At 42.6% G+C, this 23,210-nt stretch overlaps 1 protein-coding gene across 1 annotated transcript in view; it reads left to right on the top strand.

The window, feature by feature from the left end:
- The first annotated feature begins 596 nt into the window (after positions 1-596).
- LOC134203385 (uncharacterized) overlaps positions 597-23,210 on the top strand; it is a 39,232-nt gene continuing 16,618 nt past the window's right edge. Inside the window, exon 1 of the mRNA XM_062678257.1 lies at positions 597-1,016. Coding sequence (XP_062534241.1) covers positions 996-1,016 — 21 coding nt within the window. The 5' untranslated portion in view covers positions 597-995. The remainder of the gene's footprint in view (positions 1,017-23,210) is intronic.

The raw sequence follows: 23,210 nt of genomic DNA, 5'->3' as shown, positions 1-23,210 counted from the left end.
AAGTGTAACAGCTTTCTCACTGTGGCGTAGATGTTTTTCCTCTAACTGCCGATCACAATCCCATCGCATCAGTCTTGAACGAGTCATTCTTTGATAGTGACGTGCCTTCTCCTCACTTCCTGAACTCCATCACTCGCATACTAACGGAGCTAGTCGGTCAGTTGTTCAAAACCGTTGCTGGTGCTGGTGGACACTTGTTGTTTACTGTATTACATAGCTATATCAACTATACTGCTGCCGAGGCAGAAGTGTGGTGTCGAATAAACGTGCATTGTCCAGGTGGAACGTTGACGCGCGTGTCCCTGTTTCTATTGTTTGCCATCCCGTCGCCATTGGATACATCTTTGTCGAGTTGACCTGTGGTCAAAGTGTGCGGTGACAGTTTTGTAAAGTTTGCCATCCTCGTAGATGGTTGGAAAACTCAAGGACTTCCAGGCACGCTTTGATGATATTGTGTTGATTATATACATTATGGTCTCGCAGTAGGACACTATTCCATATCCACCTTATCGCAAAATGAGACAAGTGGAATGGTCTAACCAAAACTGTGTTTTGTCGTTTGGTGAGCTGATAGTGTTCTCATCCTACCTACTACTGATATTTTAGTGGCGTGGTCCAATTGGGGCAATCGTCGGATCGGAATGTCAACTGTGTAGAAATGTTGTGGTTTTTGTGTAAACTGGAAAGAAGAAACAAGTGTCCTTAATAATTGATTTAGCTTCAATGGAACGAGAGCTACTGGCACCAAATGTACGACTAATGTGATGATGCTGCCAGTACATGAAGTGAATAAGCAGTTTAGCATGTGGCAGAAGACCAAGTTTGAAAAGTGACGTCATTTATTCATCATTATCACTCCATCAACAACCCGGACCGGACCGAACGGCGCGCCGCAGCGATAGACGGGTGCTATTTTGGTGTTACTTTTACGAGGTGCCTTTACACTTCTAGCAGTCGCTCGTCATTGCTAGGTCCATCAAAGGAATGCATTATACATGAGAGTAAATAGTAAATTGGTAAGTTGTTAATAATAGTCATTTGTATGTTGTCAGTAGGTAGAGATAAGCGTGACAAAAGATTGAGTATGTCTGTATAAAATTCTTTAGTTTATTTGTTAACAAGAGCCTTTCACACAAAATACTTTATCAATCGGAGGTAATTATACGAATCCGGTTCTAGCATTTTGACAAGGAACAACCGATTCCGGAAATCCTTGTTTAATGCAGCCTGAGCAAACCGTCCCCTAGGATTTGGCAATCCTTGTAAGTTGTAACAAACCTATTGCTTATAGATCCTGTACGCCTAAAATCTCGGATACCCATCATCATTTCCTCTTGAGATAGGGGAGCTGTTCCGTCTCCGTTTTCCATCTCACTGAAAATATATTCATTTTATCGCAAAACAAAGAAATACGGCACCAATTTCGTCGCTTCTTTTTGCAAACATGCGTGCTCTCTGCTGGAAAAATCACAAAAATAACTCGTGTCAAGTACAAGACACTGAAGACGGCCTCACAGTTGAGGTAGAAATACGTATCTGCAAAGATTACAAAACGTGGTGGATGTAAAGTATTAAATTCGTCCTATGACAGTTGAAAACATTCCACTAAAAGAGCTTAAATAATTTTTCACAAAAAAAAGAGACAAATCAAATTCCTTTTCATTGCTTTGGTTTTCGTGGGATGAATATCGGAGCTATATGAGGAGTATAGGAGTATAGGACCCTATTTCGCAAACCAAGCAACCTATCACTTTACATCAGCTAAACATGTTTGAAATTCCGCAGTGCTGGAGAGCTTTTGGTGACTTGATGTTGTAAGAAAAATAAGAATCAGATAAAATAATATTTAAAAATGCTCGGGAAAGCATACGAAGAATTTTTGAAATTCTTTTCAAACATTTTGAAAGCAATTTATCAAAACAGATAAGCATTACGGAGTTGAACTTTTCTTATATTGTGTGATATCACAGAATTAAATTAAAAATAGTCTGTTCATTAAATATACGAATAAAAGTCCAACTCCGTACTGCAACTTGTTTTTAATTAATTTGCTTTTAGAAGGATCAGTTTATTACCTAATTGCCGGGTAATTACCACCAGGAGTAGGTATCAATAACTGTTTAAAAACATGATTTGTGCTTATGCACAGCACGTGTATGTATATTCAAAAAATGTATTGGAAGTAACCTCCAATTAAGTCTTACACAAGCTGTTCATACATGTATGCATAAATCGTGCTTTTAGAATTTTAAGAAGAGTTTCAAAATTTTGTGGGCAGCAGGGGCTATGTCCAAGGGCTTGACGATCCCTCCCCAGGCCATCTGCGAGTTGTGGCGCCTGCCTAGGATGTGGTGGGGTTTGACAGTGGGCCCTGTTAAACCTCTATACATGTATCCGCAAGTAGGCTCCGCCAAAGCGACCGTGTGCCGCTCAAAGCGCACAAGCCCAAGTCCTAGTGTTAGGTGGGACGCTTAGCCTTGACACGACGGCCCTCCGACGTGACAGGAGGTTTGCGCCAACCCAATAAGCGGCCTTTAAAATCACCCATTACGAACGACATAGAAGATAATACGACTCGATAAAATCGGCAACGATAAAATCGGCGACGAATAAAGGATCACGATTGGAAGCTTGGAACTGCAAGTCGCTAGGCATCGCAGGTTGCGACAGGATAATCTACGATGAATTACATCCCCGCAACTTCGACGTCGTAGCGCTGCACAATAGGACAGCCCCATATAAAGGTGTGGCCAAAACTACCAAAAGGCCAATTTTCGATTTGGGCGAGTAAAATGTGATGAATACACAGCTTAGACCCTATATTTTTATAATCAGGACGGTTTTTATTTTTTAGATTTTTTTTGGGAAGGGTGGGGGGCGTTCAAACTAGCCCCTCCTAGAAATGATATTTTTACGTTTTTGGGAAAACGGCCAGCTTTGCCATATTTTCGTCTCAAAAGTAACATATTTATATATCGTTACAAAGCTCTTAAACAGATCTATGCAATAGGCTTGATAATGTAATAATAGCTCCGTCCAGAATTTAGTTTTAAGTAGTTTTGTAAAAGCATATTTTACGCAGTTTTAAACGAACAAAACAGTTTGGTGCCCCGCAATACCCCGCAGTAAAACATCATGCACTATACTATTGAACGTTTAAGCTTTGAGGACCATGAATAAAATTCTGCCCAAATTCACAACTTTGTAAGAAACATGATTTTTTAAAAATGCATATTTTTGCCTTTCTCGTGTACTAAGTATACGTAATAGCTTCTATGATTGCTCAAAAGCATTAAAAGAACGCCCAAACACTCATAGTGTTGTATACCGATCGACTCAGTTTGACGAATTGAGGTGATGTCTGTGTGTACGTGTATGTTAATGTCTGTATGTGTGTGAGCAAAATTATCTTAACTATTTTTTAGGCACTTACACTCAACCAATTTACTCGCAACGAGTTTCATTCGTCAGAGAACGTTGTTCCATTGCTCCCTATTATGCCCTCCCTATGGGCTCAAAAGTTATGGCCAAAATACATTTTCTTATAATGTACGAGGAAGACAACATTACCGCTAGAGGATTAATCAGGTGTTTTGAAACCGTCTAAGACGAATTAAGTACTGTCCATTTAATTCCACCAGTTAATTTTCGTTATCTTTGCAGATACGTATTTCGACCACCACTGTGTGGTCGTCTTCAGTGTCTTGTACTTGACTCGCCTTAAACGGTTTAATACATTCCACTAAAAGAGCTTCATTCCACGTCGAGCATCCGTGCGAGACGGTTGTAAATCCGCGTACGGTCTGCTTCTCATTCGGCTTTTTTTTCCTGAAGTACAGATAGCGTTTTTTTCCCGAAAGTGTTTTGAAGCATAGTGCTTGAGTGGAAGTGGTGCTTAGCTGTAGCAGTTAAGTAGCCATTTCGTTGGTTTTGCAACTACGCAAAACTTTGCAGTTTATTCGGCGTCCATCGCAGGCGCAGGCATCATCGTCCCACGCCGACAGTCATCATCCATCGTGCGTCTCCACCAACACAGACGCCGCCGTCCTGCCACCATCCATCCACCCAGTTGCAGTGTTGGGTGCGGCGAGAACACCAACAATAGCGTGGTTCGCTTCGACCGCACCACCGGCGAGTGTCCATCGAGCTAGTGTGTGCTGCCAGAACTGTTAGCCGGCAACACAGCAGTGTGAACGCAAGTATTTAATTGAGCTCCCTCTCATTGTTCCCCTCTCTTCTCCATCTTATTGGAATAGTTTTTTCTTTCTTTCTTACTCGTCTTCCCCTCTGTCCCAAATCATTATTTTGTTTGTGTGTGTGTTTTTTCTGCCCTTGTGATAATTGTTTAGTTTTAAAATAGATTGTGCCTCGCTGCAGCGGCGCATTTCGTGTCCGCAATGCGCGAAGGCGAAGATGGCGGGGTACTACGTATTCCATGTCTAATGTTTCATTGCATTCAGGTGTTCCAAACCAAAACGAGATGGACACCAGCGACGCTAAAATTTGCTCTACGAGCCCCCGTCCCGAAGTCTACCCTCACGACTCTAGTGGTCCGTATGTTGTTTTCTTTCGACCCAAAGGCAAACATGCCAGATCAGCAAAGATCTGGAAAAGCGATTCTCGTCTGTCACGACCATTGACATGGTTGGGTCCAGTAAACTTCGCGTCACTGTCAGTGATCGCAAACAGGCCAACGAGATTGCCACATGTGAGCTTTTCACTCTCGAATATAAGGTTTATTTACCGTCAGGAGTGTGTGAGATCGCGGGGGTGGTGACGGAGGGAAGTATGATATGCGACGATTTGAAACAAGGTATCGGTCCTATCAAGAACGATTCTTTGCCTCCTGTTGCGATACTGGATTGCAAACAAATGTATTCGGTGTCACAAGAGGGAGAGAAGCGGATTTATTCCCGTTTGACTTCTCAGGTTTGACTCTTTCTGCGTCACTTTTTCCGGGTACGCACTGCCTGACTACGTAGTGATTGGCAAACTTCGTTTACCTGTTCGGCTGTATGTACCGTAGGTGATGAATTGTGTTAATTGCAAGCAGCTGGATCACACCTCTCAGTATTGCTGCAATAAACCTCGCTGTGCATCATGCGGAGAGAAGCATGTGGAGGAGCATGCAAGACGGCACCGAAATGTGTCTATTGTAACGAAAGCCCTCACCTGCTCTTGAAGCTTGCCCAACGTACATACAGCAGCGAATCCACCAGAAGCGGTCTCTTCAGCAACGTTCTCGGCGAAGTTACGCCGAAATGTTGAGGAAGGCCGCTCCTCCACTCGTTTCTGACACCATCTACTCGTCTCTTCCTTTGGACGATCAAGGTAGCTCTGACTCCGAGATTGGAAATGGGGTTCCCTTTGTTTTCAATGGCTCAACGAGGAAGAGAATAAAACAGAGCCAGCGACCCTCGAAAAAGCCTAGAAAACAGCCTCAAAGTGAGCCCCAATCCAACATGGTCAAATTCAAAGCGGGAGGAAATACTCAAAAACGATCAACTTTTGTGGTTTCACATCAGGATGATCGAGAGTTTCCACCGCTTCCGGGAACATCTAAAATCCCAGATACCCCATTTTTGCGATTTCTCAGCCAGAAAGAGAGCATACAGAGCGAGCAGAAGAACTCCGGAGCGCTCCAATGTTCACACTTTCTGGCATCGTGGAGCTCATCCTCAACTTCTTTGATGCTTCCGACCCCGTGAAGAACATGGTCAAAACTGTTCTTCCTATTCTGACTCCTCTCCTGAAGCAGCTGGCTTCGAAAATGCCCCTCCTCGAGTCATTTGTATCCTTCGATGGCTAACTTAGTCAATAAGGGTAACATGATTTCGATTCTACAGTGGAACTGTCGAAGTATTCTTCCAAAATTAGATATTTTTAAATTTTAGTTAACAAATTACAATGCGATGCTTTTGCTTTATGTGAAACATGGCTAACACCAGATCCCAAGTAACAATTTCCATGCTTCTTGGATTTATCTAATTCTTATTGCGGACTTATGACAGCAATCACGAAACTGATTGCTCAGTTTTATTGGCGCTCTTATTGCTATCAATAAACCTCCCATAAATCTGCTGAAAAATGCTTCAAACGTCAAATGCCTATTGACCATATGAACAGATCTATGGTAGTGATGAAGAGCGTAATAAATCCAATTTTCAACGCTCGAATAAAGCTACAATTTTTGGTCATAATGTGGTCAAATGAATTACCCCCATAAGAATGTTTGTATTGCGAAGAGTTTATGACGGTGTTTTATAAAAGCAATTTTTTTCTGATCAAATTCCATGATGGCCATATTGAAAACGGAAAAGCATTTCGCAGTCAGTGAAATATATCACTGAAATGCATGATTTAACGAAATTTTCACCGCTTATCATACTTTTTCCGATAAATAATTTTATTAATTAATAGTTTGGGCAAAAATACAAATCGATTTAGTGGACATCCTAGATGTTGTGGTAATTAATATTTTCGATTTATTTCCCTGAACAACGTTATATGGCCGGCGCGTGGTGTTCAACCTTATTTTTTCACAGCATTTGTCCATAAAATCGGAAGCGCACTTCTTTTCAATGGTACTGAATCGAAAAAACAACCTGAAATAAAATATTATTTTGTTGTCATCATCATAATTTTCATCAACAATCCATTTTATTATTATTTTTCTGTAAAGATTTGTTTCTCTTTTTTTAATGCAACATTTTGACAGCTGCCGCAGCCAAATTCCCTTTTTTGCGGGTGGTTTAAAAAGGGTTTCTAAATGCTCTTAGAATAGGTTTATAGTGGTTATCTGGATAGGGCCACTTGGCAATATCTTACTCTTATAGTGGTCATCAGAAGGTTGCCGTGTATTACTCGGTTTTATTGTTAGATCTTATAAATTGATCTTGAAAACCATTCTTAGAGCGGAATAAAACTTAAAATGTTACTTGGGATGTGAACCTTCATTTTCCTGATTTCAACATAATCCGCCGCGATCGGGCAAATCGATATGGAGGGTGCTTTTAGGGATCAAAAACAGCACTCCTTCTATAGAGTCGATCTTGCGCCGATGTCTGGCACCGAAGCTGTCGCATGTCAGGTGACTATTCGAGGAAAAGACCTCAGTATCGCTTCGATATATCTTCCTCCAAACACCGCGATATCTCGAAGAGATCTCTCGCACATCTGCTCGGTTATGCCCGAGCCACGGTTGCTCCTGGGAGATTTTAACTCCCACGGAACAGGGGGAACTGTACGACGACAACCGTTCATCAATGATATACGACCTCTGCGACGACTTCAATATGTCAATTTTGAATACAGGAGAAGTTACACGAGTGGCTCCTCCAGCAAGAGATAGCCGTCTAGATCTTTCCATTTGTTCGAGCTCACTATCGTTGGACTGTACTTGGAAGGTGGTCCAAGATCCCCATGGTAGTGATCATTTGCCGATCGAAGTTTCGATTTCCAATGGACATAAGCAATCAGCTTCCATCGATCTTTCATAGCAAGCACATCGATTGGGGCAAATATGCGGACGCCATCAGCGATGGCATACAGTCGATAAAGCACTTCCCCGCGGGAAGAGTACAAGTGTCTATCGCAGTTGATTCTTGAAAGCGCTATTCAGGCACAACGGCGGCCGGTGCCGGGAGCGTCGGTTCGTAGGAAACCCTACAGTCCGTGGTGGGGCATCGAGGGTACGCAACTTTATCGCGAGAAATCCGCCGCGTTCAAATAATTTCGGAAACACGGGGCGATCGTTCTTCACAAACGATACACCGCGCTCGAAATCCAGTTCAAGAAACTGGTCAAAGTGAAGAAGCGCGGATATTGGCGCACTTTTGTTGAAGGTTTATCGCGCGAGACTTCAATGAAAACTCTGTGGACCGTCGGGAGAAGAATGCGCAACGCGTCGTCCGTAAACGAAGATCGTGAAAGCTCGTCGCGGTGGATACTTGACTTCGCAAAGAAAGTTTGTCCGGATTCGGTACCGGTGAGGCAAGAGCTACGTGATGCTTTTGCAGACAGGGATGATATGGATCGTCCCTTTTCGATGATTGAATTCTCACTTGCTCTCCTTTCATGTAACAATTCCGCTCCAGGGATGGATAGAATCAGGTTCAATTTACTCAAAAACCTCCCAGACGTCGCGAAGAGGCGCTTATTGAACTTGTTCAATCAGTTACTGGAGTGCAACATTGTTCCGGATGATTGGAGGGAAGTGAGGGTGATAGCCATCCAGAAGCCCGGAAAACCCGCGTCGGATTGTAACTCGTATCGCCCCATCGCGATGCTGTCATGTCTTCGGAAGCTGTTGGAGAAGATGATTCTCTTCCGGCTAGACAAATGGGTTGAATCGAATAGTTTGTTGTCAGATACACAATTTGGTTTCCGCAGGGCAAGGGAACGAACGACTGTCTTGCGTTGCTTTCTTCAGAAATTCAGCTTACCTTCTCTAAAAAAGAGCAAATGGGCTTAGTGTTTTTGGACATTAAGAGGCTTTTGATTCAGTTTGCGTCGATGTCTTATCCGACAAACTCCATGCGTGTGGACTTTCACCACTTTTAAAAAACTACTTGTACGATTTGTTGTCAGAGAAGCGTACAAGTTTTTCTCATGGTGACTAAGCAACTTCACGAATTAGCTACATGGGTCTCCCCAGGGCTCATGTTTGAGCCCCTTCTTTACAATTTTACGTCAGAGACATTGATGAATGTCTCATGCCAAATTGCTCGTTGAGACAGCTTGCAGATGATTGTGTTGTATTATCCGTTTCAGGGGCCAACATCGGTTGATCTGCAAGGACCGTTGCAAGATACTCTGGACAATTTGTCCACTTGGGCTACGAAGCTGGGTATCGAATTCTCTCCGGAGAAAACTGACATGGTTGTCTTTTCAAAAAAACATAAGCCGGCAAAGTTCCCGCTCCAACTGATGGGTAAGACAATCACTCATAGCATGTCTTCTAAATACCTCGGGGTGTGGTTCGACTCGAAATGTACCTTCGGGAAGCACATTGTGTATCTGACACAAAAATGCCAGAAACGGATCAACTTCATGCGATCAATAACCGGAACATGGTGGGGAGCGCATCCCGAAGATCTTATGACGTTGTATCAAACAACCATTTTGTCTGTCTTCGAGTACGGTAGTTTCTGCTTCCAGTCCACTACTACAAAAAGCTACATGCTGAAGCTTCAACGGATTCAGTGCCGCTGTCTCCGTATCGCGTTTGGTTGTATGAATTCGACACATACAATGAGCTTGGAAGTACTTGCGGGAGTACTGCCACTAACAGATCGTTTCGCGGAATTATCGCTCCGGTTCCTCATCCGCTGTGAGGTTCTCAATCCACTGGTCATTGATAACTTCGAGAAGCTGCTCGAACAAAACTCTCAATCTCGATTCATGAGTATTTACCACTGGTACATAACGCTGGAGGTAAGCCCTTCTTCGGTAGATACCAATCGTGCTAACTTCTTAGACTCTTACAGTTCCTCTGTTACTTTTGATCTGTCCATGAAGCAGGAGGTTCATGGAATACCAGACTTTCTGTGTGCGGAGGTCATACCTCCATTATTTGCAAGCAAATACGGGCACGCCAGTGAGGAGAGAAGCTTTTTACAGACGGGTCAAAATGGATGACTCCACTGGTTTCGGTGTTTTCAACGTTTTCATAGCGCCTATTTTAAGCTCAAAGAGCCTTGTTCCGTGTATACTGCTGAGCTAGCAGCTATACACTATTCACTCGAGCAAATCGCATCCCTACCTCCTGACCACTTTTTCATCTTCACCGACAGTCTAAGTTCCTTGGAGGCTGTTCGGTCAATGAAACCAGTTAAGCACTCAGCGTATCTTCTAAATGGGATACGGAAAGCTTTGAGTGCCTTATCACAACGGTCTTACACAATCACCATGGCTTGGGTCCCTTCTCATTGCTCGATCCCGGGAAATGAGAAAGCGGACTCTTTGGCTAAGGTGGGCGCTATGGAAGGTGATATTTACGATCGGAAAATCACCTTCGATGAATTTTTCACATTAGTTCGTCAGGAAACCTTGAACAGCTGGCAACAGAAATGGACAAATGGGGAGTTGGGTAGATGGCTGTATTCAATTCGCCCGCAGGTGTCGAAGCGTCCATGGTTCAAAAGATTGAATATGGGACGAGACTTCATTCGAACCATGTGTCGTCTAATGTCCAATCACTACACTCTAAAGGCACATCTTTTCAGAGTGGGGCTCTCGGAAGGAAATGTGTTTGCGGCGAGGATTATCAGGACATCGATCATGTCGTGTGGGCGTGCGAGGAGCATCGTGGCCCCAGATCTGCGGTAACTGAACATCTCCGGGTCCGAGGAAAACAACCAAAGCCTATTAGGAAAGTGTTGTCGGGCCTTGATCTCGAGTTCATGTCCATGGTCCACATATTTTTTAAAGTTGCTGATGTAAGAGTGTAATCATTTTCTGCCCATTCCCTTATCTGTCGTATCCCATATCGAATGTCTTCCTCTTGTTGTACATTTCCATGTCTGTCGTTAATCCCTTCCGTATGTCTTCCTCTCGTCGTTGTCTCCCATGAAAAGTTTGTTTGTCCCGTTACAGATGTAAAAATGCGAGGAATGTCAACTTTGTGAACATCAGCATAGTAATTACTTAAGCACCCTAAAATCCTTTCCTTTCCTACTGTATTATTGTATTCCCTAACCTCGACTAAACCGCGAGTCTTTCGGTTCCCCAAAACTAACACTATGTATAAGAATCAAGAAATGTATTGTTAAACTTGATTTCGGCTCCGTAACGCTTCACGGCAAATGAGCCTTCCAAATAAACGAAAGATAAAAAAAAAAACTAAAAAGAGCTTAATATATTTTTCAGGTGTTTTGGTAAACTTCTTCTTTTCAATTTTCATCTGAGTTACTCAATAATGCCACTTCAATTGACAATTGATTCAATAACATTTGAAGGAGGAGGGTTATGTCCTAACGTTGCGCCTAATTCAAGAAAAATCAACTAACACATAAAAAGCGTCACGCAGTAGAAGGAGGGGTTCAAAATTTACAATTTTTACATTACTACATAATAGAAGCGAATTATAGATTTAATCATAACGTGTCATAAAGTGGTGGATGAGTAGTGTGTTAAATAACTCCTTGTCACAATACGTTTTTATATTTATGAAAGAAATCTTATGGAAATATCAAATAAATGAAATTCCATTTCGTTGATGTCACAATATGACGCTAATTGAATCTGTTCTACTCTCCTTTGCTGGTTTAATAAGTTTTATTCAGTGAATTTTCAACACCAGAAGCTAATAGTGCTTTTTTGATCATTTTAGGAAAACTGTGTTGCGTCCATTTGTCTGTGACACGAATATACAGTAAAACCCTTTATATGACCATTAGTATTTTATCCAGCATCAAGCGGGCTTATTGCAAGCCAAAAAAAAGTGACAAAATTCCGTTGGTTTTGTAGAATATGACTAAAATCGATACTATGCCAAAAATTGGTCCCATACCCCATTAAAGGCTCGAAAAAAATATTTTTCGTTTCTATCTATGTTTTGCCTTTCTCGTATACTAAGTATACGGTAAAGGCTATATGATCGCTCAAAACAAACTTTTGATAAAAGGCCCGGAGACCCATAGTGTTATATACCAATCGACTCAGTTCGACGAATTGAGGTGATGTCTGTGTGTGTGTGTGTGTGTGTGTGTGTGTGTGTGTATGTGTGTGTGTATGTGTGTGTGTGTGCGCAAAACTACTCAAAAAATGTCACTCATTTTTCGGGCACTTATCCTCAACCGATTTGCTCGCAACAAGTTGCATTCGACGCAGAATCCTGTCCCATTGTTTCCTATTTCAAATTGGCCAGATCGGACTATGGGATCGAAAGTTATGGCTAAAATACAAATTCATACAAAAAAATCGCGTAAAAAATGTCACTCATTTTTCGGGCACTTACCCTCAACCGATTTGCTCGCAACAAGTTGCACTCGACGCAGAATCCTGTCCCATTGTTTCCTATTTCAAATTGGCCAGATCGGACTATGGGATCGAATGTTATGGCCAAAATACAAATTCATACGAAAAAATCGCGTAAAAAATGTCACTCATTTTTCGGGCACTTACCCTCAACCGATTTGCTCGCAACAAGTTGCACTCGACGCAGAATCCTGTCCCATTGTTTCCTATTTCAAATTGGCCAGATCGGACTATGGGATCGAATGTTATTGCCAAAATACAAATTCATACGAAAAAATCGCGTAAAAAATGTCACTCATTTTTCGGGTACTTATCCTCAACCGATTTGCTCGCAACAAGTTGCATTCGACGCAGAATCCTGTCCCATTGTTTCCTATTTGAAATTGGCCAGATCGGACTATGGGATCAGACGTTATGGCCAAAATACAAATTCATACAAAAAAATTGCGTAAAAAATGTCACTCGTTTTTCAAGAACTTACCCTCAACCGATTTGCTCGCAACAAGCTGCATTCGACGCAGAATCCTGTTCTATTATTTCCTATTCGAAATTGGCCAGATCGGACTATGGAATCGGAAGTTATGGCCAAAATACAAATTCATACGAAAAAATCGCGTAAAAAATGTCACTCATTTTTCGGGCACTTATCCTTAACCGATTTGCTCGCAACAAGTTGCATTCAACGCAGAATCCTGTCCCATTGTTTTCTATTTGAAATTGGCCAGATCGAACTATGGGATCGAAAGTTATGGCCAAAATACAAATTCATATAAAAAAATCGCGTAAAAAATGTCACTCATTCATCGGGCACTTATCCTCAACCGATTTGCTCGCAACAAGTTGCTCGCAACAAGTTGCATTCGACGCAGAATCCTGTCCCATTGTTTCCTATTTGAAATTGGCCAGATCGAACTATGAGATCGAAAGTTATGGCCAAAATACAAATTCATACGAAAAAAATCGCGTAAAAAATGTCACTCATTTTCCGGGCACTTATTCTCAATCGATTTGCTCACAACAAGTTGCATTCGACGTAGAATCCTGTCCCGTTGTTTCTTATTGAAAATTAGCCAGACCGGACTATGGGCTTAGATGTTATGGTCAAATTACTATTTATTGTGAAAAAGAGTTCAAAAAAGTCTAGCTCACTTTCTTAGCACTTAGACTTCATCTATTCGCGCTCGCAACAGATTGCATTCGACGCAGAATCTTGTCCCATTGTTTCTAATAGAAACTTGGCCGGTACAATTGGGTCAAAAGTTATAGCGAAAATACTAATTTTAAAACTACTAAATAAAATGCCATTTTTGCTCTTATGCTCATCCGATTTGTTTGCAACAAATTGCGTTTGGCGAAATTTTTTTTATGCATATAAAAAATATGAAAAATAAGACCAATCCACATATTAGTGTTATTTTAGATTATTTCAAACCTTTTGAACGAACGAGAAAGGCACCATCACCGCTAGGTGGATTAATCCTGGTTTTTATGATTAATACCACTACTGTTTATTGCAGGATTCATAATTTTGGACAAAAATACTTCTTTTTTTCTTATTGTGCGCTGCAGGAAATCTGCTGGACAGGACAGAAGTGTGGAAAAACGGGCATCGTGCGGCTACCTTCTACCAAAGCTGTGACACTACCAACGAGCTGGGAACCGGCTTCATAGTGCTGGGCAAGATGTGCCAACACGTGATTGGGTGGCAGCCAATCATCGCAAGGGTGTGCAAGCTGAGGATAAAAGGCCGTTTCTTCAACGATAGCATCATCAACGTGCACTGCCCACACGAAGGAAGATCCAACGACGAGAAAGAAGCGTTCTATGCACAGCTGGAGCAGACATACGATGGATGCCCACTGCGGGACGTCAAAATCGTCATCGGTGACATGAACGCTCAGGTAGGAAGGGAGGAAATGTATAGACCGGTCATCGGACCGGATAGTCTGCATACCGTATCGAACGACAACGGCCAACGATGCATAAACTTTGCAGCCTCCCGCGGAATGGTAGTCCGAAGCACTTTCTCCCCCCGCAAGAATATCCACAAGGCCACATGGTAATCACCTAATTATGAAACAGAAAACCAAACCGACCACGTTCTAATCGACGGTAAATTCTTCTCCGACATCACGAACGTACGCACTTACCGCACTGCGAATATTGAATCCGACGACTACCTCGTTGCAGTATGTCTGCGCTCAAAACTCTGGACGGTGTACAATACGGGTCGGAGTCATCCGCCGCGGCTAAACAATGGGCAACTACAAGACGGTAGACTAGCCCAAAACTACGCGCAACAGCTGGAAGTGGCACTCCCAACGGAAGAGCAGCTAGGCGCAGCATCTCTTGAAGATGGCTGGAGAGATATTCGATCCGCCATTGGAAGCACCGCAACCGCTGCACTAGGCACGGTGGCTCCGGATCAGAGAAACGACTGGTATGACGGCGAATGTGAGCAGTTAGTTGAGGAGAAGAATGCAGCATGGGCGAGATTGCTGCAACACCGCACGAGGGCGAACGAGGCACGATACAAACGGGCGCGGAACAGACAAAACTCGATTTTCCGGAGGAAAAAGCGCCAGCAGGAAGATCGAGACCGTGAAGAGACGGAGAAACTGTACCGCGTTAATAACGCACGAAAGTTCTATGAGAAGTTGAACCGTTCACGTAAGGGCCACGTGCCACAGCCCGATATGTGTAAGGACATAAACGGGAACCTTCTTACAAACGAGCGTGAGGTGATCCAAAGGTGGCGGCAGCACTACGAAGAGCACCTGAATGGCGATATGGCAGACAACGGTGGTGGTATGGTAATGAACCTAGGAGCACGCGCGCAGGACATGCGACTTCCGGCTCCGAATCTCCATGAAATCCAGGAGGAGATCGGCCGGCTGAAAAACAACAAAGCCCCTGGAGTTGACCAACTACCAGGAGAGCTGTTTAAACACGGTGGTGAGGCACTGGCTAGAGCGCTGCACTGGGTGATTACCAAGGTTTGGGAGGATTAGGTTCTGCCGCAGGAGTGGATGGAAGGTGTCGTGTGTCCCATCTACAAAAAGGGCGATAAGCTGGATTGTAGCAACTACCGCGCAATCACATTGCTGAACGCCGCCTACAAGGTACTCTCCCAAATTTTATGCCGCTCACTAACACCAATTGCAAGAGAGTTCGTGGGGCAGTACCAGGCGGGATTTATGGGTGAACGCTCTACCACAGACCAGGTGTTCGCCATACGTCAGGTATTGCAGAAATGCCGCGAATACAACGTGCCCACACATCATCTATTTATCGACTTCAAAGCCGCATATGTTACAATCGATCGGGACCAGCTATGGCAGCTAATGCACGAAAACGGATTTCCGGATAAACTGATACGGTTGATCAAGGCGACGATGGATCAGGTGATGTGCGTAGTTCACGTTTCAGGGGCATTATAGAGTTCCTTCGAAACGCGCAAAGGGTTACGGCAAGGTGATGGTCTCTCGTGTCTGCTATTCAACATCGCTTTGGAGGGAGTAATACGAATGGCAGGGATTGACACGAGTGGTACGATTTTCACGAAGTCCGTCCAGTTATTTGGTTTCGCCGACGACATTGATATCATGGCACGTAACTTTGAGAGGATGGAGGAAGCCTACATCAGACTGAAAAGCGAAGCTAAACGGATTGGACTAGTCATCAACACGTCGAAGACGAAGTACATGATAGGAAGAGGCTCAATAGAGGTCAATGTAAGCCACCCACCACGAGTTTCTATCGGTGGTGACGAAATCGAGGTGGTTGAAGAATTCGTGTACTTGGGCTCACAAGTGACCGCGCATAACGATACCAGCAGAAAAATTCGGAGGCGCATAGTGGCTGGAAATCGTACGTACTTTGGACTCCGTAAGACGCTCCGATCGAATAGTAGTAGTTTTCTACGGGCACGAGACCTGGACGATGCTCGTGGAGGACCAACGCGCACTGGGAGTTTTTGAAAGGAAAGTGTTGCGTACCATCTATGGTGGGGTGCAGATGGCGGACGGTACGTGGAGGAGGCGAATGAACCACGAGTTGCATCAGCTGTTGGGAGAACCATCCATCGTTCACACCGCGAAAATCGGAAGCCTGCGGTGGGCCGGGCACGTAGCCAGAATGTCGGACAGTAATCCGGTGAAAATGGTTCTCGACAACGATCCGACGGGAACAAGAAGGCGAGGTGCACAGCGGGCAAGGTGGATCGATCAGGTGGAGGACGATTTGCGGACCCTCCGCAGACTGCGTGGTTGGCGAAGTGCAGCCATGGACCGAGCTGAATGGAGAAGACTTTTATGTGCAGCACAGGCCACTCCGGCCTTAGTCTGATAATAAATAAATAAAGTCAGCACCCATTGTGAGACAACAGATTAATCTGTCCAAAATACTACGGGTCCGAGAGAATCGGTCGTAGTTAGTAATAACTCTACTAGATGGCACTCTAGAAGTAATGCACTTAGTTCAAGGCGTGGTATAGTTAATTCACGTAAAGGGGCAACACGAGACTTAGTGATCAATATATTACTATATGTGGCTTCTCCATTAGTGGAGACAACGTATACGTAACACCCGTAGCCACGTTGAGACGCATCACTAAAAAAGTGCAATGTGTGTTGACGAGAAATCACAACACGACGAGGCACTTGGAGTTTTAATAAACAAGGTCCCATGAAATCTTTAGTGACCACAAACCTTGTACAAAGATTTTTGCCCAAACCACTATTGGTCCTATCAGACCGCATGGATCAAACAACTGCGCCATCTCTGAAGCTACAATTCGTTTAGTCACTCTATCTAACGTCGGTAGATTTTGAAACAGATCTGGTCAGTATGAGGGTTCCAGAATAGACCGAGCGTTTTGACTGAATTCTATCGATCAATTTTAATCTCTTCTGGCATTTCAACCAACTCGCTGGGTATTTTCTGTAACATGTAACGGTCAGAATTTTGTAAATATTAAATGTGTTCCTTTATATATGTGAATGGGCGAAAATGTCATTCAAAATGTTTAAATGTTTAACTGTCCCTTAGCATAGGCAACAAGCCATAAATTTTTGCCCAATCTTTCCTGGGGCGAGTTTATTTGTCGCCTCGAAAGACTGGAAAGGGACGGCAGCAGGTCCAGCGCATCGAGTTATCCTTCGGAATTGTGCAATCACGAATGTGCACGAAGAAATTTCGGGAAATGGCGAATCTCAGGATTGTCCGGGATTCACTTTCCTTAATCTGAGGGAACATAGATTCTGCCATTTCGTCTGTGAACAGCCAGTGTATAGCCAGTGTATAGGAAGTGTGCGCGTTTGTAATTTACTCGTTTTTTTTATAAAAAGTATGTTCCAATTATAGAGTGACGTTAAGTGCATGTAATTAATTGAATATTTTGTTCGTCCTTAGATTAGAAGTAAAGTGTGCGTAGTTAGGAATTGTGTGCGATAATTGAGTTAAAACCAACGAGATAAGGTAACGTGCTCTATATGTGCTGTGCTGTGCTTAGTGTTCTGTTTAGCCGTTTGGCTATTTTCATTCGCACACAGTAACTTTTGATCACCGAACTCGGTAAAATTTTACTGAGTTTTTGAACAGCTGACTTAAGTCGGTAATTAGTTCAATGACTGAAAACTCGGTAATACAAAATTGGTCCGGAATTGTCAAAAAGTACCGATTAAGTCAGTACATGTTATTACTGAGTTATTCGGTAAACTTTTTGTTTACTTTTCGTTTGCTGATTTTTTCAGTAAAACATATTTCTAAATTATTTCTAAATTATGATCCAAAATTATAAAAGAAAAATGTTTCGAAACTTGAAAAAATCTATAGAGCATTAATTTGATTGCGAATTTAGAAACGCAGCGCAATGAAAAGATGTTTGAAAAGTTTTCCCTGGTATTTATAATTTTTTTCACTGAGCAATTGAGGTTATGTTAAATTAGTTTTGAGTTCTGAGCCCCAAACAGGAGTCCCAGAATAACAAAAAAAACTCCTCCCAAAAAAGCTCTTCGCAGCAATATTCCGGTGCGCTATCCTATAGCAGATTCCACTGGTATATAACTTTCTGACTTTCTTGCCAAACAATGAAGAGCAGATGAATAATCCCAAATTGGCTAAATTCTGTCGTTCCAGTAGCGTTGATAAACTGTGAAACATGATGCCATCGTGATGAACTTCGAAACGCGCTAAAAATGTTTTGATTGAAATTGTCATTCTTTTTTGATGAAAACTCAGTAAAAAATTGTATATGTCGAAAACTCAGTAATTATTTTTACTGACTCCTGGTGCAATGTCGGTAAACATCAAGTATTACCTGGGTACTAAAAATTACTGTAGACTGTAAACAATTACAGAAAATCAGTCATATCTAATGGAATTGCTGATGTTCTTGGCCCTTTTTCTGGTTTACGGAGCAAAACCGTAAAAAAAATACCGAACACGAGATTCGAGAATAAGTGTGCAGCAATCAGACTCGCACCCAAGCATGCGAATTTCCTCCCTCCACGGACGAAAGCATTCCCAGCAACCGTCAACCCGCTGGAAGCCGGACGATCCGCCAACATATCGTCCGGGCGAGGCCCAGGGGACCTCCACTTGGACAGGGTCTGTAAATCGGTCCGCTTCAGCCATCGCGATCTGCCACCGCGTGTCGCCATCACCGCATAACCGCCGTTTAGAGCGGGCAAGCCAACCGCCATCGACCAAGCAGGCGCTTGGCGTCATAGTTGCCGAGACGGGCACATTGACCTGCCCGTAGGTCATCGACTGGGTCGGTAAGCCATCCAGAATCCGGTGAGTCCATCCAGTGGAAGTTTTCTTTTTGTGGAGTGGGGCGTCCGCTGAGGGCGCCTCGGAGTTGTTGTTTTTTTGTCCAGTCAAAAGACTGAAGGAATGCGCCTTTAAAAGCCATTCATAAAATTTGGTGACCGTGAAAGCGTGCGTGACGAATTGCCGCCGCTAAACTTTTGTTGTGGAGTGGCGCTTAAGCCACGTGTTTAAGGGCGGATCGGCCCTGCTAGCTACAAACACGCGAATGTCATTGGCACACCACTTTCTCATATTGAATCCACCAGACAACAACAACATACGTGGCTGTACTGTAGCTGCCACCGTTTCTGATTCATCACCACCTGCAAGAGTATCGTCTACGTACGTTCTTTTAGACAAAATCTGAGACCCAAGAGGGTATCGATGATTTGAAATGGAACACAAGCCGTTCCATAAGTTACTGTTTTCAAACGAAATGTTTTCAATGGTTCCAGTCTATTTCCGCGCTAAACGATTTTGAGGAACTCACGGTCATCGGGGTGAACTAAAATTTGCCTAAACATTTTTTTCAATATCGGCAACGAAGACGAATGTAGGTAATCTAAAATTTAACACGATCGACAAAAGAGTGGGCTGCACCGTCGGACCAGAATATAAAATTTCGTTTAAAGACAACTGGTTGCAACCCTTGCACGAGGCGTCGAATACGACGCGTGTTTTTGTCGTAGAGCTATCGGGACGCTGAATGCGTGATGGGGTAAATAAAACTCTGTATTACCTCCGGTTTCCTCCGGATCCCGAAAAGACGTACCCGAAAACGGTGCTCTGTAACAACGGATAACCTTTATTGATTATCTGTTTGTAACTATTTAATAATGAGGAAAAAAGTTCGGCTCCAAGCAAGATATCCACACCGGCACTAATGTTGAAACGCGGATCCGCTAATTTAGCATTTGTCGGGAATTTCCTTTCACTTATGTTTACGTTTCGACTAGGTAAGATCGCGGGAATTTTCGGGAGGATTAAACAAGAAATCCTAAATTCGAAGGAACCGATTCGTGAACTTATGTTCATTCCCATCATTTCGGTCACACGTACTTTTCCAGGTCCAATGCCGACCACTTCCATATTGGTCTTCACTCTGCTCAGTCGAAGATTTGAGGCCAACGCCTCCGAAATGAAGTTACACTGAGAGCAATTGTCTTAGACCACACGCGCGAAATGTATATTTATATCATTATCTTCCACCTTCACAATTGCGGTGGCTAAAAAACTTCCGAGTTCGGAGGCGAGCCAGCCTGGGGCTGCAAGTCTCCTTAATAAAGCTAATAAAAAAAAAAAAAACCTCCGAGTTAAACCGCGACGAATCGTCAACTCCCGATAAGTTTGTTCTATTGCTCATACGGTTTGAGCACACAACGCGAGAAGTACTGTGTTGGGGTAACGATGGTGTATTTTGTTCAAGTACCACCGAGAAAGTATTAGTCCTAGAACTTCGATTGTGTGGTATTGTAAACACGAGATGGAATGTTGTCTATCGACTCTACTGAATACGGATTGTATGCATTTAGCTTCGATCGTATTTTCAACGTTTCTTTACCTATTTGTAATGAACGTTGTTGCTGAGATTGTGTATGATCTCCTTCCATATGTTCCCCACTGGTCACAAAAGTGTGCGATCGATCCACACCGGTATTGTTCACCTCAACATCTGCACCGATAGGTATTAGGTGAAGCAATGTATGGTGACGCTGTCCACAGATATTACAGCTAGAGGAATTGCAGCTTTTTGCCATATGGTGTCCATGCAAACAATTAATACACAACTTGTATTTTTTAGCAATGTTGAAACGATTTTTAGGTGTTAGTTTTTTGAACTGCTCACAGCCATACAAATATGTGATTCTTCACACATAGGGCATCTATTCGATGGTTCAGACACCATATACGTGCTAGAATGTTTTGCTTTGAATGTGACCTTCGATTCACTAGTTGAAGCTTGCCATTGAGACATTCTTACAGACTGAAGCATGCGAGCTTGTCTGCGTATAAAGGAAACTAGCTGATCGTAAGTTGGTATTTCGTCTTCTGAGCATTGTTTTCCCATTCTTTCAACGTTGTGGGATCTAGTCTTCTACTGAGACCCTCAACCAACACGGAATTCCAGTGTTGTTTCGGACCTTCGAGCTGCGCTAAAACACCAACGTGACGATCAAATTGATCTACCAGCTCGGACAATGCTGAAGCGGATTCTCTTTTCAGAGGCGGAATAGAAAATAAAGCGGCAATATGGCGTTTTATTAGAAGGTTTGGATTATTATACCTAGTTTCAATCAGTTTCCAGGCAAGTACATAATTGTCTGTGGAAACTTCCAGGCTGGCTACTATTCTATGTGCCTCGCCCTTCAGGACTGCCTTCAAATAATGTAGTTTTTGCACCGCTGTAATACTCGGATTTACATGGATAAGCGATTTAAAAATGTCTCTAATTCAAAGGTGCTTCAAGATCTGAATGAGTATCATGGTTCTTGATCGTAAATTGTGCCGTTCAACTGCAGATCACTGTTCTAGGATGTTTCTGCAAACATTTTTGCATATAAACTTCCAACGAGTTTAGCACCACCCAAACGTTGACCGATTCGGCTGAAATTTTGTCAAGAGTATCAAGGCATCAAATAGAACCGGCGCATCAAAAATTGAAAAAGTTTTTCCCATACTAATTTGAGCCACCATAACGTGTACATTTAAATCAACATATAACTTTATGTTGTTAAGCACGGAGGCCAATTTGTCACATGGTGTTTAGTAAAAATTTAGCCAAATCGAATCGCTATGAATCGAGATTTCGACCCTCAAACGTGATGAAAATATGTGAAAATCGTGCTTGTCTTTATACTTAATCAGTTATGTACGTAGATAAGGAACCGTGAGTGGGTTTATGTCTTCTCTTAGCCCTTCCCTTGAAACGCCAATGACTTTCTTCTTTGAGCGTTACGATCAAACTGAATATTTATGACACTGATTTCTAATCTAATAATCTTATTCAATGACTAATAAATCAAAGCTAGGTACATATATGGTTTGAAACCAAATGATTGATGATTTATGTTGCTTGACAAACGTGGTACTCTAATGGCATACTGCACTGCTGTAAACATATGTATGTGTATTTGAACAACGTTTATAACTACTTTAATTTGAATACTGATTAATTGTTCGTTTCGTTCGGTTTTAATTTATGTTTCTTGTCCCTCCTCGAAATCCCTGCGCCATGGGAATCGATTGATAAGCGTGGAAAACTCTGTGTGAAAAATCGAAACGGAACACACATGCATTATTATAATAGCCTCCTAGACTGCTTTATGTCTGCATGTACATGGTGTACAATCCTCGTGAAACGTGAAAATGATACGTCATACTGTGACTTGATTATTTTCAACAGTTCCGTGAATCATCGCATATTGACTGCAATATACCGAGCTATACTTGGAGCTACATTCTGTTCAGAAAATATTTGTGTTTTACATATGAATATTTCCCCAATTCATATAAGAAGAAATGGTTTTACGTGATTTGTCCCTGTCGGTATAAACACACAATGGAATGTTTTTTCCTGTCATTGCGTATAATGTCCGGTAGAAAATTACCACTTCAGCAAATAATCTATGAATAGCACACGCGTTATTCCCATTAAAGCATTTTCATTGCCACCAAACCACTCGATTCGGACCGCAGAAACCGTTCCAAGGCTTATTTATGTCTTTTTGGTCTGCGTTTTCATCAACCGAGGCTTTACCAAAGGTCACATTGTACCTATCGTTGTTGTCCGACACTCATTCCTTATTTTATGCCAGTGCCAGGTGCCGCTTTTTACATTACATAAACAGCTGACCCATTCAACCAGAGAGGAAGTGTGAGTCCTTCACATACAGACAGGTCTGCATGCAAAAGGATATTCGAGCAGGCAATGGTTTGATTGCTGGTGATTTGTTTGTCGGTTGGTTGCTAATGTTTTCACCCATTGCTGGTGGCTTACTTGCTTTGACTTGGTTCCGTTGAGATGAGACTGACCGTTCCGTTTGTAGAGGGGGGCTACCAGTTATGAACATAGTACCAACTATATTTTACCTGATGCTTGATGCTTGTTTAATGTTTTTATGAACTTGAAAAGAATCTGTAAATAATTGTTTATTTCACATTCCATTGATAAAGAGTTTATAAGATTCAAAATTTTGGTTCTTTTTAGGGTAACAGTTTGCAGTTCAGTTCAGTTACGCAAATACTAGAATAACCAAAATTGGTGTTATAAAATTTGTAAATTCAAACATTGGTTCATAAAATAGATAAAAATTTGCCAACTTCCCTTAATATCAACAGTTTTTTTATGTAAATCACTGACTGATTCATTTGCATCGAACGAACGAACGGTGCATGCAAGCTCATGGTAGAAAGGTGTG

The sequence above is a fragment of the Armigeres subalbatus genome, unplaced genomic scaffold, assembly GCF_024139115.2.
Source record: "Armigeres subalbatus isolate Guangzhou_Male unplaced genomic scaffold, GZ_Asu_2 Contig1830, whole genome shotgun sequence".
NCBI lineage: Eukaryota > Metazoa > Arthropoda > Insecta > Diptera > Culicidae > Armigeres > Armigeres subalbatus.
Note: the sequence above shows the minus strand (reverse complement) of the source record. Positions and strands in the feature narration are given on the sequence as shown.